Source organism: Pelodiscus sinensis, chromosome 4 (assembly GCF_049634645.1).
Source record: "Pelodiscus sinensis isolate JC-2024 chromosome 4, ASM4963464v1, whole genome shotgun sequence".
NCBI lineage: Eukaryota > Metazoa > Chordata > Testudines > Trionychidae > Pelodiscus > Pelodiscus sinensis.
The window spans coordinates 25,209,927-25,223,538 of record NC_134714.1 but is presented as its reverse complement, the minus strand read 5'-3'; the positions used below and the strand labels follow the sequence as shown (position 1 = coordinate 25,223,538).

General features: G+C 45.9%; 1 protein-coding gene across 11 annotated transcripts in view; it reads right to left on the bottom strand.

The window, feature by feature from the left end:
- The window catches only part of BCL11B (BCL11 transcription factor B), a 112,023-nt gene that overhangs the window by 36,889 nt on the left and 61,522 nt on the right, over positions 1–13,612 (bottom strand). For 2 of the 11 annotated variants that reach the window (XM_075926611.1, XM_075926612.1), the window contains exon 4: positions 9,625–9,741. The exons of the other annotated variants lie outside the window; for them this stretch is intronic. In XM_075926611.1, the coding sequence (XP_075782726.1) occupies positions 9,625–9,628 (4 nt within the window). In that variant the 5' untranslated portion in view covers positions 9,629–9,741. The remainder of the gene's footprint in view (positions 1–9,624; positions 9,742–13,612) is intronic. 11 annotated transcript variants of the gene reach the window in all.

Genomic DNA, 13,612 nt, shown 5'->3' with positions numbered 1-13,612 from the left:
TAAAAACAAAGTGGCCTCTTTTCGAAAAAACTTCCCCTGCGTCTAGACTGCTGCTGCATTCTTTCGAAAGTCAATCGAAAGAATGCGGCAGTTTTTTCAACTGCAGAAAACCTTGTTTTACGAGGAAGTACGCCTTTTTTCGAAAGTGCTCTTTCGAAAAAAAGCACTATGTAATGCAAACTGTGCTTTTTCGAAAGAGAGCATCCAGACTGCCTGTGTGCTCTCTTTCGAAAAAGCAGCTTGCTTTTTCAAAAGTACTGACTGTAGTCTAGATGCTCTTTTTCTAAAGAGGCTTTTTCGAAAGCATCTTTCGAAAAAGCCTCTTTAGAAAAAGGCATATAGTCTAGATGTAGCCAGGGATTGCAGTTTTTAAAATTTTAAATCAAGTTTGTGTTATCTAGGGAGAACCAGATCTTCCATTATATAATTTAAATTTTGTAGCAGGACCTCAGACTATGAATTTACTATGTAAATGAGACTGATGACAATTGATGATTGTACTTCTGTAACATCATGTACAGGAGCCGAGGCTCCCAGAGCACTTTATAAACACTAATGAATTAAGTTTCATGCAAGCCCACTCAAGTCCCATCAAGAACAGAAGATGTGAGGAAGATATGAGGAACAGCTAACCATAGTCCCCTCTTTCTCTTCCTTCCAAACCCCAAAAGGTAGAAGGACAGAAAAAAATATTGCCAGGAATTCCTTGATAACAACAAACCCTAAGTAAGAAGTCCTGGAGGCAAGAGGGAGTAGGTAGAGTGAGAAGGAATGAAGAGGTCTGAAGTTCTAAATTTATCAGACTTGAACCTCCAGGCAAACCCAAGGGGTCTGGTTCACCATCAACCCCTCATGAACCTGAGAGCAGAGTTCGCTTCACTTACGCCATTGTGAATAGAATGCTGCAGGGTTTGAACAGTTCTAACCAAAAGTGCAGCAATGGAAATAAAAATGAGAGTGTGTTTTGTGAATGCTGACAAATGAAGTTACATCTTTCCAACAGACAAGTGCATTCATTCTGCAAGGTATGTTTCCACTATTTCCCTCCGAGGTCTGAGAGGGCATCCTTAGCAGCTCAGGGATAAATGACCCATGTTCTGGACTTTCAGATCCTATTTGGAATCTGGCTAAAATATGCAAGACATGGGGAAGATAAATGGCATAATTCTCTTGTTTTCAGCATGTTAAAAAAAGGTATTTCAGGGCAATTATATCACGCAAGCAATGCAATCGTCACATGTTTCTAGCTTTTATTATATTCTGTTATGCACAGAGATCCTGACTCTGTGTTCAAATAAACAGTTTTCTTTAAAGGAGAGCATGAAAGCTGCTTACTATTGCTGATCAGAACATTTTTGTTGCAGTTTCATTGTGCTGAAGCTGAAATGTTTTGCAGAGACATATTGGCTTGGACATATTGATGAGAGCAGGAGCGAGACACCATGACTCTGAGGCCTGGTGAGTGAGGCACTAACCTGGGATGTGGGAAACCCAACCATGCTTCAAGTCCCTCCTTTGTTGTGTTCTGGGATGAAAAACTCAGCTCTGAATCAGGAAGTGCAGGGCCCTGACCCCACAAATCAAAAAGATCAAGTTATGATCCAAAAACTTGACATTTCAACCCAATTTCATTTTTTGCAAAAAACATTCACATGGTTTGGTTTTGTTCCAAAGTAGAATGAAAACAAAATTCCACGTGCAAAAGTTGCTGCAAAACAGAAATACCGTTTCCCAGTCCCATCTCCTCCTTAGGCACCAGGACCAGAGCCCTGGGATGAAATCCTGACCAGACTGAAATAAAGGGATTGGTTTCAGTAGGACCAGAATCGTATCCCTTGCATCTGTGTTTCTCCACAGCAGTCATTTCCGTCATAAACACCGGAATCAGTGAAGGGAACTGAATTCCTGGTTTATGTCTGAAAGGTTACATCAAAAGTAGCAGGGGAAGCCCAAAATCTTGAACTCAGGCATTGACAAGTAGAACAGGGAAATGTTCTTCAAATGACTTTTTTTAAATATGTATTTGCATTGTTCAAGCCTTTACAGATATTGTGCTAGTGATTTGAGATCTTAAAGGTATTTTATCTAAACAAGAAAATCCAGATCATCTTCAATTATTCAACGGTCAATATTGAGGAGGCAAAACCTGAGGACTAGTGCTCGGTTGTCTGTCACTACTGTTGCCTGCAGGAGGAGTTACACATTCATTTCCATGGGACAGCAGACTCTCCACAAGACTAAAAAAATCTTATCTGATCCCTGACTTGTAATTTGGCCCCAAAACTTTTAGTAGCAAAGCAATTGACTGGTTTAGGACAGATGAGCATGAGGAGCCACAGATTCAAATCCTGATCAATTTGAGACAGTAACCTGCTCTTTCACTTTGATTCTTGACTGGGGTTTAGATGATGTATTAAAACAGTTAGGTGGGATTGTGCTCTGTGTAGACAATGGCACTCCCACAGAACCTTTCAGAATGGATTGGGCTTGCCCAGATGTCCTAAGCAAGAACTGCATCTCCTCTCACTGTATTGGGTACAGTGCTGTGAAAGATATTGCCTTCCACTCCAGTGGCACTTCAGTGGTCTGGCATATTTACATGTAGGATAACAGGTGACAAGCATGCACTCCAGGGGTATTTTCCAGAACAATTTGAGGGGTCGGGGACATTGAGGGGGAGCAATGGGGGAAATTAACCATAATACCTAACTTAGGGTATGTCTACACTACAAAGTTAATTTGAACTAACAGCTGTTAGTTCGAAATAACTTTGATAGGCGCGACACATACAAACTGCTAGTTCGAATTTAAATAGAACTAGCAGAGCGCTTAATTTGAACTAGGTAAAACTCATTCTACGAGGACTAATGCCTAGTTCGAATTAAGTAGTTCGAATTAAGGGCTGTGTAGCCACTTAATTCGAACTAGTTGCAGGCTAGCCCTTCCCAGGTTGCCCTGGTGGCCACTCTGAGCCAAACCAGGGAAACTCTTCTGCCCCCCTCCCGGCCCCGGAGCCCTTAAAGGGGCACGGTCTGGCTACAGCGCTTGTGCCAGTTGCAAGCCTGCCAGCACCCAGCCAGCAGACCCTGTACCTGGCACAGCATGAGCCAGCCACCCGCTGCCACCCAGCCCTCCACCTCTTCCGAGGACCAGGCTGGTGGCTCACAGGAGCCTGCCCGGGGCTGCAAGAGGCAGGTGCCCGCCTGGTCTAGTGCGGAGATCGTGGACCTCATCAAGGTTTGGGGGGAGGCCTCCAACATCCACAATCTCCACACTAGGCACAGGAAAGTGGGCATCTAGGGCAGGATAGCTGCCAGCCTAACCACCAGAGGCCACATGCAAACCCAGGAGAAGGTGTGCATGAAAATCAAGTTGGTCCAGTGAGACCCACGACCCTGAGCCCTGAGCTTAGAACATAAGAACATAAGAATGGCCATACTGGGTCAGAACAAAGGTCCATCTAGCCCAGTAGCCTGTCTGCCGACAGCAACCAACGCCAGGTACCCTCGAGGGGATGGACTGAAGACAATGACCAAGCCATTCGTCTCGTGCCATCCATCTCCAGCCTTCCACAAACAGAGGCCATTCCTACCCCCTGGCTAATAGCACTCCATGGACCCAACCTCCATGAATTTATCTAGCTTCTCTTTAAACTCTGTTATAGTTCTAATCTTTACAGCCTCCTATGGCAAGGAGTTCCACAGGTTGACTATGCGCTGTGTGAAGAAGAACTTTCTTTTATTAGTTTTAAGCCTGCTACCCATTAATTTCATTTGGTGTCCTCTAGTCCTTCTATTATGGGAATTAATGAAGAACTTTTCTTTATTCACCCTCTCCACACCACTCATGATTCTATATACCTCTATCATATCCCCCCTCAGTCTCCTCTTTTCTAAGCTGAAAAGTCCCAGTCTCTTTAGCCTCTCTTCATATGGGACCAGCTCCAAACCCCTAATCATTGTAGTTGCCCTTTTCTGAGCCCTTCCCAAGGCCAAAATATCTTTTTTGAGGTGAGAAGACCACATCTATACACAGTACTGAAGATACGGCGTACCATAGTTTTATACTTTCCCTCCTCCTTCTTCCCCTGGCTTCCTCCTTCCAGCTCCATCCTCCCAGGTTTCCCCCTTCCCTCTTCCACCCTCTCTCTTTCCCTCTCCCATCTCCTTTTCCCAGTCTCCCCAGAGATTAATCCCCCCCACACACCCAGTTTTGTGAAATAAAGAGAGTTTCTATTTTTGAACACACGTGTCCTTTATTTTTTACATCAGGAAGGGGGGCTAGGGAGGGGTAAGTGGAAGGAGGTGAGGGAGAATGGGGCATTAGTCCCCGATGGGGAGGACTGGGGTGGCTCTGAGGGCTCCTCGGGGTGGAAGCTCTCCTGCAGGGCCTCCTGGATCCTGACATCCCCCCAATTGACCCCCCTGGATGGCAGCCTGTGGCAAGTGCAGCCAGGCTGATGGCCTAGTGCTGTGATGTGCTGAGTGTGGGCACTCAGGGCATTCTAAGACAGGACTGCTTTGCTGTCCCTCATCAAGTTAGACAAGCAAGCGGGGAATCCTGAGAACTTTCTGTCCGGGGTGCGGGTCGGGTCCCTTTAAGCACAGCCCTCGGCTAGCCTGAGGCAGCAGCTCCACACTCTAAGTCCTAACCTGTTGCCCTGCCGGCACTGGTTCCGGCCAGCCTTAACTTCGGTTCAGGGTCCACTCAATGTGGACATGCTATTTCAAATTAGCAAAACGCTAATTCGAATTAGTTTTTAGGTCTAGATGCACTAATTCGAATTAGCTTAGTTCAAATTAACTAATTCGAATTAAGTTAGTTTGAATTAGTGCTGTAGTGTAGACATACCCTTATATAGTGCTTTTTATCAGTAAATTTAAATGTATATGCACCTTCCTTCCTCTGCACTGAATTTTAAAAAAATAGTTTTTCTAACCCTTGGATGATGACTTTGGACTACATGAAAGTTTGCTTCCATTCTCCATTTTTTAACACTGTTGGAAATGGTTAAAATAAATCCCAGTAGAATTGATGAAACCTTTTCTTAGGCTAAAATGATTTTTCCCCCTAACTCTCCAAACTTTCAGAGGCTGGCCAGGACCAGAAATAGATATGTTGAGATACTGTGAGAAATGTATCACTAACTCTAATGGTACCAGAAAATACAAGAGACCTCACCTACAATTTCAAATCAATTATGCAGAGTCGATAGTTCAGTCAGTTTGGATAAACTTTGACTGTAAACTCCTTAGGGCAGAGGTTGTGTCTTTTTGTTTGAACAGAGCCCAGAATATGGGATACTTACCCTGACTGTAGGCTACATGCAGTGCTCCCTCTAAGATTTTCCAACCATGCTCAGAGTGAGATTTGGTACCAATATTGAGGTCGTGTATGCTGGTTTGGATGTGTGCCACCGTGGCACCCAGTTTATTAACACACACACATGTACTCGGCTGCTGGAGCAGAACTCCCCTCCCCTGCCATGCAGCATGTCCCATTCCCAGCCACTGGAGCAGACCCACCTCGTCCTTCCCCACCATGCGGCAGGTCCTGTTCCTGGCCCCAGTGCCTTAGCAGGCTCTGCCCCCCCACACACACCATGTGGCAGCACCGGCCACTGGAGCAGGCTTCCTCCAGCTCCCCCTCCCCACCACATGGCCGCAGCCCAGTGGCTCCCTCACCAGGCCATCTCAGCTGGGACCACCCGCCAGAACAGCCACCTGCCACGCAAGTGCTGCTGTAAAGCTCTCCAGAGGAGGTGGGTGGGGGCCATGCAGGTGTGTGCGGCCGTGCAGATGCACACCTTAGCAGGAACTATGGCTACACGTATAGCCACAGTACGAATAAGGACTACAGGTTGAACCTCTGTGGTTTGGGACTCTCTTGTCTGGCAACATCTGTAGTCCAGCAGGACCATGGATGTTGCTGGACTAGAGAGCCACAGCATAGAGGTTGCTGGCGGCTCAGAGCAGAACTGACCGGCGGGGTCAGCAGGGCACCAGAGTCCACGGAGCACCAAAGCCAACAGCCAGCCAAGCTGGGAAGCCAACGGGGACACTAGATCCTGCAGGGTAGGAAGGCAGCACAGCTCACAACTGGCAGGGCCAGGAAGGGGGGCTGCAGAGCCCACAGCTGGCAGGGCCACGAGTGCCCACGTGGTCGCCAGAGCTCCTAAGGCTGGTGGGGCTGACAGGGCCGTGGAGCCTGCAGGTCTGCCACAGCCAGGGGGCTGAGGTCAGTGATGCCAGGTGGCTGAGGAGTGGAGCCCAGCAGAGAGACTGGTGCCTTCACTCCCCCACTCCTCCCACCCCCACACACACACACCTTCTCTGGTCCAGAAAACTCCCTTGTCTGGGATGAGTCAGGTCCTGAGGGAGCCAGACCAGGGAAGTCTAACCTGTAATTGCAGTGTGTTTCTCCAAACTAAATTGTTTTTCTGAACCATTTGAATTTCCCATCACTATGATGTCTAGTTTCTCCCCACTAGAAGTCAAAAGGGAAGAGATGTCAGTACTTTAATTGAAGTACATGCTAAAAGGGAAGAAGAAAATCCGTATTTCCAACATTCTTAGAATATTTTTCACTACAAACCAAATACAGGTCAAAGAACTTGGAAACACACCAGAGCACATGACCCCATGCTTGGATTATTTGGTTATTTATTTCTGACCATGGACCATCCCTTTCCAGTATATTTCCAAGGGACATCAGTATTACAGATATCCCACTTCTGGGTAACAAGGGCTGTGTTTAAATTGCCACTCCTTATTTCTTTCAGGCAAAGACAGTGGGCAGTGTCGACAGATTACAAACCAACCCTGACTGAGTGCTGGTGAAAGTGTGTGTTATGCAGAAGGTATGGGAAAGGCTAGAGAGCCTCAGGGTCAGCTGTTACTTTAGGGCAGTCAGATGCAATTATGCACTGGCAGAGCTAGCGTGGAAGTGAGTGATAGTCACAAAGGGAGAGGAAAGGCCCACAGAAATAAGTCCAAATATTAGCAATGATAAGTCAGTGGCTAGACTTCTAGGTTTATGCATTACACAAAGGTCCTGATTATGCAACCTTTACTCAAGACGAGTAACACTGCAAATAGTTCCCTTGGTGTAACTTATTGCTTCCAAAAGTGCTATCCACTATGGGTAATTATTGCTGAATTGGGCCAAAACTTTTATTCTTGGTTCTCTGCAGAAACACCATGCAAATCAAGAGTTCTGAATTACTAACCTCTTCACAATCACACTCTGGAATACACACTCTACACGGCTACATTTCTACCACTCTGGAATACACACTCAAGCAACCCATGGAGGCTACTTCTTCAACCAGAGTAAGTTCACTAGTTCTCAGTGTCAGTGAGGCAAAACTAACTCTACTTAACCTTTAATGGCCTTTTTTTACTGACTTCTCATTTAGGGTATGTCTACACTACAGCACTGATTCGAACTAACTTAATTCGAATTAGTTAATTCGAAATAAGATAATTTGAATTAGTGCATCTAGACCTAAAAACTAGTTCGAATTAGCATTTTGCTAATTCGAACTAGCATGTCCACATTGAGTGGACCCTGAACCGAGGTTAAGGCTGGCCAGAAGCAGTGCCGGCAGGGCATCAGATTAGGACTTGGAGCGTGGAGCTGCTGTCTCAGGCTAGCCGAGGGCTGTGCTTAAAGGGACCCGACCCCCACCCCGGACAGACAGTTCTCAGGGGTTCCCCGCTTGCAAAGCAGTCCTGGCTTGGAATGCCCTGAGTGCCCACACTCAGCATATCACAGCACTCGGCCATCAGCCCAGCTGCACTTGCCCCGGGCTGCCATAGAGGGGGGGATCAATCGGGGGGCTGCAGGAGAGCTTCCACCTCGAGGAACCCGCAGAGCCACCCCAGTCCTCCCCATCGGGGGCTCGTACCCCATTCCTCCCTCACCTTCTTCCACTTACCCCTCCCTAGCACCCCTTCCTGATGTACAAAATAAAGGACACGTGTGTTCAAAAATAGAAACTCTCTTTATTGAACAAAACTTGCGGAGACTGGGAAAAGGAGGTGGGAGAGGGGAAGAGAGAGGGTGGGAGAGCGGAGGGCAACTAAAATGATCAGGGGTTTGGAACAGGTCCCATACAAAGAGAGGCTAAAGAGACTGGGACTTTTCAGCTTAGAAAAGAGGAGACTGAGGGGGGATATGATAGAGGTCTATAAAAGCATGAGTGGTGTGGAGAGGGTGCATAAAGAAAAGTTCTTCATTAGTTCCCATAATAGAAGGACTAGAGGACACCAAATGAAATTCATGGGTAGCAGGCTTCAAACTAATAACAGAAAGTTCTTCTTCACAAAGCAAATAGTCAACCTGTGGAACTCTTTGCTGCAGGAGGATGTGACGGCTAGAACTATAACAGAGTTTAAAGAGAAGTTAGATAAATTCATGGAGGTTGGGTCCATGGAGTGGTATTAGTCAGGGGGTAGAAATGGTGTCCCTGGCCTCTGTTTGTGGAAGGCTGGAGATGGATGGCACGAGACAAATGGCTTGGTCATTGTCTTCGGTCCATCCCCTCCAGGGTCCCTAGTGTTGGCTACTGTCGGCAGACAGGCTACTGGGCTAGATGGACCTTTGGTCTGACCCAGTACGGCCATTCTAAGCTCAGGGTCGGGGGTCTCACTGGACCACCCTGATTTTCATGCAAACCTGCTCCTGGGTGGCCAGGCTGGCAGCTATACTGCCCTAGACGGCCACTTTCCTGTGCTTAGTGCGGACGTCGTGGATGAGGTCCACAATCTCCGCACTAGATCAGGTGGGCGCCCGCCTCTTGCGGACCCGGGCAGGCTCCCGGGAGCCGCCAGCCTGGTCCCGGGAAGAGGCGGAGGGCTTGGTGGCAGCGGGTAGCTGGTTCATGCTGTGCCAGGTACAGGGTATGCTGGCTGGGTGCTGGCAGGCTTGCACCTGGCACGGGCACTGTAGCCAGACCGTGCCCCTTTAAGGGCTCCGGGGCCAGAAGGGGGCAGACGAGTTTCCCTGGTGTTGGCCAGAGTGGCCACCAGGGAAAGCTGGGGAGGGCTAGCCTCCCACTAGTTCGAATTAAGTGGCTACACAGCCCTTAATTCGAACTGCCTAATTCGAACTAGGTGTTAGTCCTCGTAAAATGAGGTTTACCTAGTTCGAATTAAGCGCTCCACTAGTTCAAATTAAGTTTGAACTAGCGGTTTGTATGTGTAGTGCCTATCAAAGTTAATTCGAACTAACGTCTGTTAGTTCGAATTAACTTTGTAGTGTAGACATACCCCCTGTCAGTGAGAATAAAAGCTGAATGGATGCTATGATTTGACTATAAACACCACTAGAAACACATCTGTAGGACATAATGTTATTTATTTCCTTTTTTTTAACCCGCTGAAGCAGAAATTGTATCTCACACACGCACTGGAACAGGAACAGTTTCTGCTTCTGTATATTTTGCCATGTGTGTCTTTTACTGTGTAGAGAGAGGTGGTCTGGCCAAAGGCCTGCAAGCTAGGAATTCATCAGCTCTAAGACCAGCTCTGCTATTTACTAAGTCTGTGCCCCTGAGCAAGTCGCTTACATCAGTCTGCAACTCTCTTTCCCCACCTGTAAAATGGTGATCAACCTACTTACCCATCTCACCGGGGTGTAGTGAGGGTTGATTATACAGAATCAGCAAAGGTGGCCTGCCTGTATATTTTCACAAAAGTTCTGAGGTTTTGAAGAGACATGATCCCATTTCTGAGCAGCCTAAAGACCACATTTGAAAGAAGAAAAAAAGGAAAGAAATGGAGCAAACACAAAGAACTATCTCCCCTCACCCTGCACTTAATTTCAAAAGAATTCACAAATCAACATAATGCTAATTACTTACAAATGCTAAACCTGCCCAATGCCTATGTCTAATAAACTGGTCTGCGGTTTTCCAAACAAACCAAACTCACACCATGCGTTACCAAAAATATTTACTAATGAAATGACTAAGAAGAACGAGTGAACTACGCTCCATGGCTGCCAGAGAGGCAAGACATTACTGGCAAGTATTATTCTTGTTAGGGAGCCTGATAATGTTTTCTGCTCTTTATGCCTCATGTTTCTTCGGGAATACAACGCCAATCCGCTCTGGTAATTAGCATTTCTCAATCTCAGTTTACTAGAGGGGGGTGGGGGATGAATTGCTCCTTGAAGCAGCAATCTCCCTGAGGGAAAGGCATCAAGAGCAAAAAAAAAAAGCCCAATAGCAACAGAGGGAGGGATATAGAACAAGTTTGTCCAACAGAGCCTAATGCACAGGCTGCCAAAGAAATGGCGTCAACTGACAGAAGCTGTAAAGAGAATTACAGCGGAGCCCTCTCCGTCTCACCGCTCAGGACGGCTGTCATTATGGACAGAGATGTAAGGGAGCATGGAGGAGAAGAATGGGGAATGGCAGCGAATGAAATTAAAACACTGAACAGAATCTGCTTTAACTACTCTTCACCCCCTCCCCCCCCAAAAAAAGTGAAGTTTCCTGAACTACAAATGCATTAAGGGCCTGATCCCAAGCCCAGTGAAATCAATAGCACCTGTAATAGAATGCTGCATCCTGCAAATGGACTGGGGGGGCTGAAATCAATGGAAGTCTTTGGATCCTTCGTTATCCTGTTGTTAGCGACAATTTTTGCATCCAAATCTCAAAGCACTTTCTGAATATTACTTAATTACTTAATGCTGCTCTCATTGCCCCAGCCTCTAAGCATCTGGGATGAAGCCTTGTGACACACATGCCTAGGAGACAGCCATTATTACCTTACACTCTCCCCACTGTAGATGTACAAACTGACAGACACAGAGGGGGAAATGACTTGACCAAGCTCATGCAAAGTATAGCAGAAATGAGAAGAGAGCACAATTCCACTTCTACTTTGTGTCTCAGCTGCAAAAATGTCTTTCCCATAATACCACACTCTGACATATTGTTTACAGACACTTCAACCTGAAAATGCTCAGGGTTTCTTCGGAGAAAAAGAGCAAAAAAATGTATTATTATTATTATCATAATCATCATTAACAACTAGAGTGTCAGTTACTGCAGAACTAGTTTTAGGTGACTGCCCCAATGAGGCTCATATGTCTTCCAGGCATCTATCCATGCTGTTAAATAGTATTAAGGTGTGGATAGGGAAAACCATCTACCTACTCAGCACTGTGTTTAAGTGGCCTGCCAATTCCAGCTAATCACCAAGTTATTTACTAGCAGTTTATTAGGCCGAAACTGCCACTAGCCGTTGGCAGCCTCAAATATTTACACCTTGCTTTCCTGGGGTCTCTTAAAGCACTGCTGTAATAAAAAAGCCATTTCTTCCAAGTTTGGAAGCCAGAATTAACAAAGAAAACCTAGTGCACTGCCAAGCCAAATTCTGGTCTCAGTTACAAATGTGTAACCCCACTGATTTCCAACGAGCTTCATTTGCAATGAGATTGTGCTGTTATACCTGAGAGCAGAATCTAACCCACTGTTTTCATGAAGAGGGGACTAACAACTGTAATTCTCTTATGCTTGTGAAGATTATAAAACAATAGTCATAGTGAAATAAATGTCAATCCCAATCAGTCTCATCAATGGTCTTCAGTCTTGTTTCTATAACATGCAACAGAGCACAAGAACAAACTAATAAAATTCTCCATGTCTATCTTAAGTACTTAGACGACCTCCATCACCACAGTATTTGAGCACCTCAATATCTGCAATATATTCATTGACTCTGCTCAGGCCCCTTTGAATTGCTGGGCTCTGGGGCAACTGCCCACTTTGCTCCTCCCTTCCTCCTCCCCTCCCCGCCCATTGGCAGGCCTGGGTCTCATACATACAAGAAGACCAGAATATCAGAGTCAGGAGCTCCCATGTGGATCTAAGAACAGAAATATGCCCCACTGGGCATATGCCCCTCCCCCACCATCCTGCTGCAAGGCAGATGTCCCAACCTCATCCCCCATGTCTGGTAGTGCACACTTTAACTGTAAATGAACCACATGTAGGTGTGGCCACCACCTTATTATGTGCTTATACGCAGTTCCTGATGCCTTACACCACTCACACTGCCACCAGCATTCACTGAGGATTATATATACTCTATTCATAGAAAAGCTTTGGAGAGCAATACAACATGAGATGGAACAAAAAGATCTGATTCATTCTACACCAGCACACAGACAACTGACCACACTCAGGAACAGCATGCTAACCAGCAATGGTCCCTGCCTTGCCAACTCTAGATCCAAATTTGGAATATGAATCAAGAAACGCCTCAAAGACTGTTTGTGTCTGGTGACTTGGTTTGGCCCAACTGACCAGTGAGCCAAACTCAAAAAGGTCATTTTCTTTCCTCATGCTCCTACGGTAGTGACCTGAGAGTATCTCACACGGAGTCCAAACCAGACAACCAAACACAATACTCCTCTTAAAAGAATTCTCCCAGTGCCGTGGACACTATGCTAGGGTTCTGACAGTAAAATTCTAGTCCCATTAAAGACAGTGAGAGTTTTGCCATTGACTTCGATATGATCTGGGCATTTAGTGAGTGCTCCCCCCATACAATGCAGACATGACGGCTACGTCTAGACTGGCATGATTTTCCGGAAATGCTTTTAACAGAAAAGTTTTCCGTTAAAAGCATTTTTGGAACAGAGCATCTAGATTGGCACGGACGCTTTTCCGCAAAAGCACTTTTTGTGGAAAAGCAGCCATGCCAATCTAGACGCGCTTTTCCGCAAAAAGGCCCCAATCGCCATTTTCGCGATCGGGGCTTTTTTGCTGAAAACAAATCTGAGCTGTCTACACTGGCCCTCTTGCACAAAAGCTTTGTGCAAAAGGGACTTTTGCCCGAACGGGAGCAGCATAGCATTTCCGCAAGAACACTGACAATCTTACATGAGATCGTCAGTGCTTTTGTGGAAATTCAAGTGGCCAGTGTAGACAGCTGGCAAGTTTTTCCGGAAAAGTGGCTGATTTTCTGGAAAATCTGGCCAGTCTAGACACAGCCGACCAGTACAGTTCACAGGCATGTAACTCTTTATGGAGTATTACTAGCTTAATTTAGAGAGTAGTAATCATGTGCACAGCATCCACAGTGGAATGTAATTCTATGTCAAGAAAGGTATCAAAACTGGTTGGAAGCTATACAAAATTTTGCTAGGATCTGTCTCTTTTCACAAGTTTGCATGCAGTCCAGTTTTACTACCAAATTCCAAAATCCCAGACACATTCATTTGCAGAAACCAACGCTGAAATGTGCATGACTTCCTTTGCCAAACATGCTTGTGTGCTTGTCCAACCCACCAGTAAAATCCAAACAACATGAGCCTGATTTCCAATGAGTTATCACAGCTTGTGCTGGTGTAAGCACGAGGACAGGGAGTGCTGAGCACCTCTGAAAATTGGACTCGTCTGACTTTTGACAACTAACCAGCACAACTCAATTAATGAATACTGAAGATCAAATCCTTACAGAGAACTATTTGCAATCAATTCATAGAGGTTTTTTTTAATGATAATAAAGTTTGTCAAGTACTTCTGAATGGCAATCTGAGGATAGTCATTTATGGCTCACACTAAAGTCCTTCGATAAATGGTTTGTTGTTA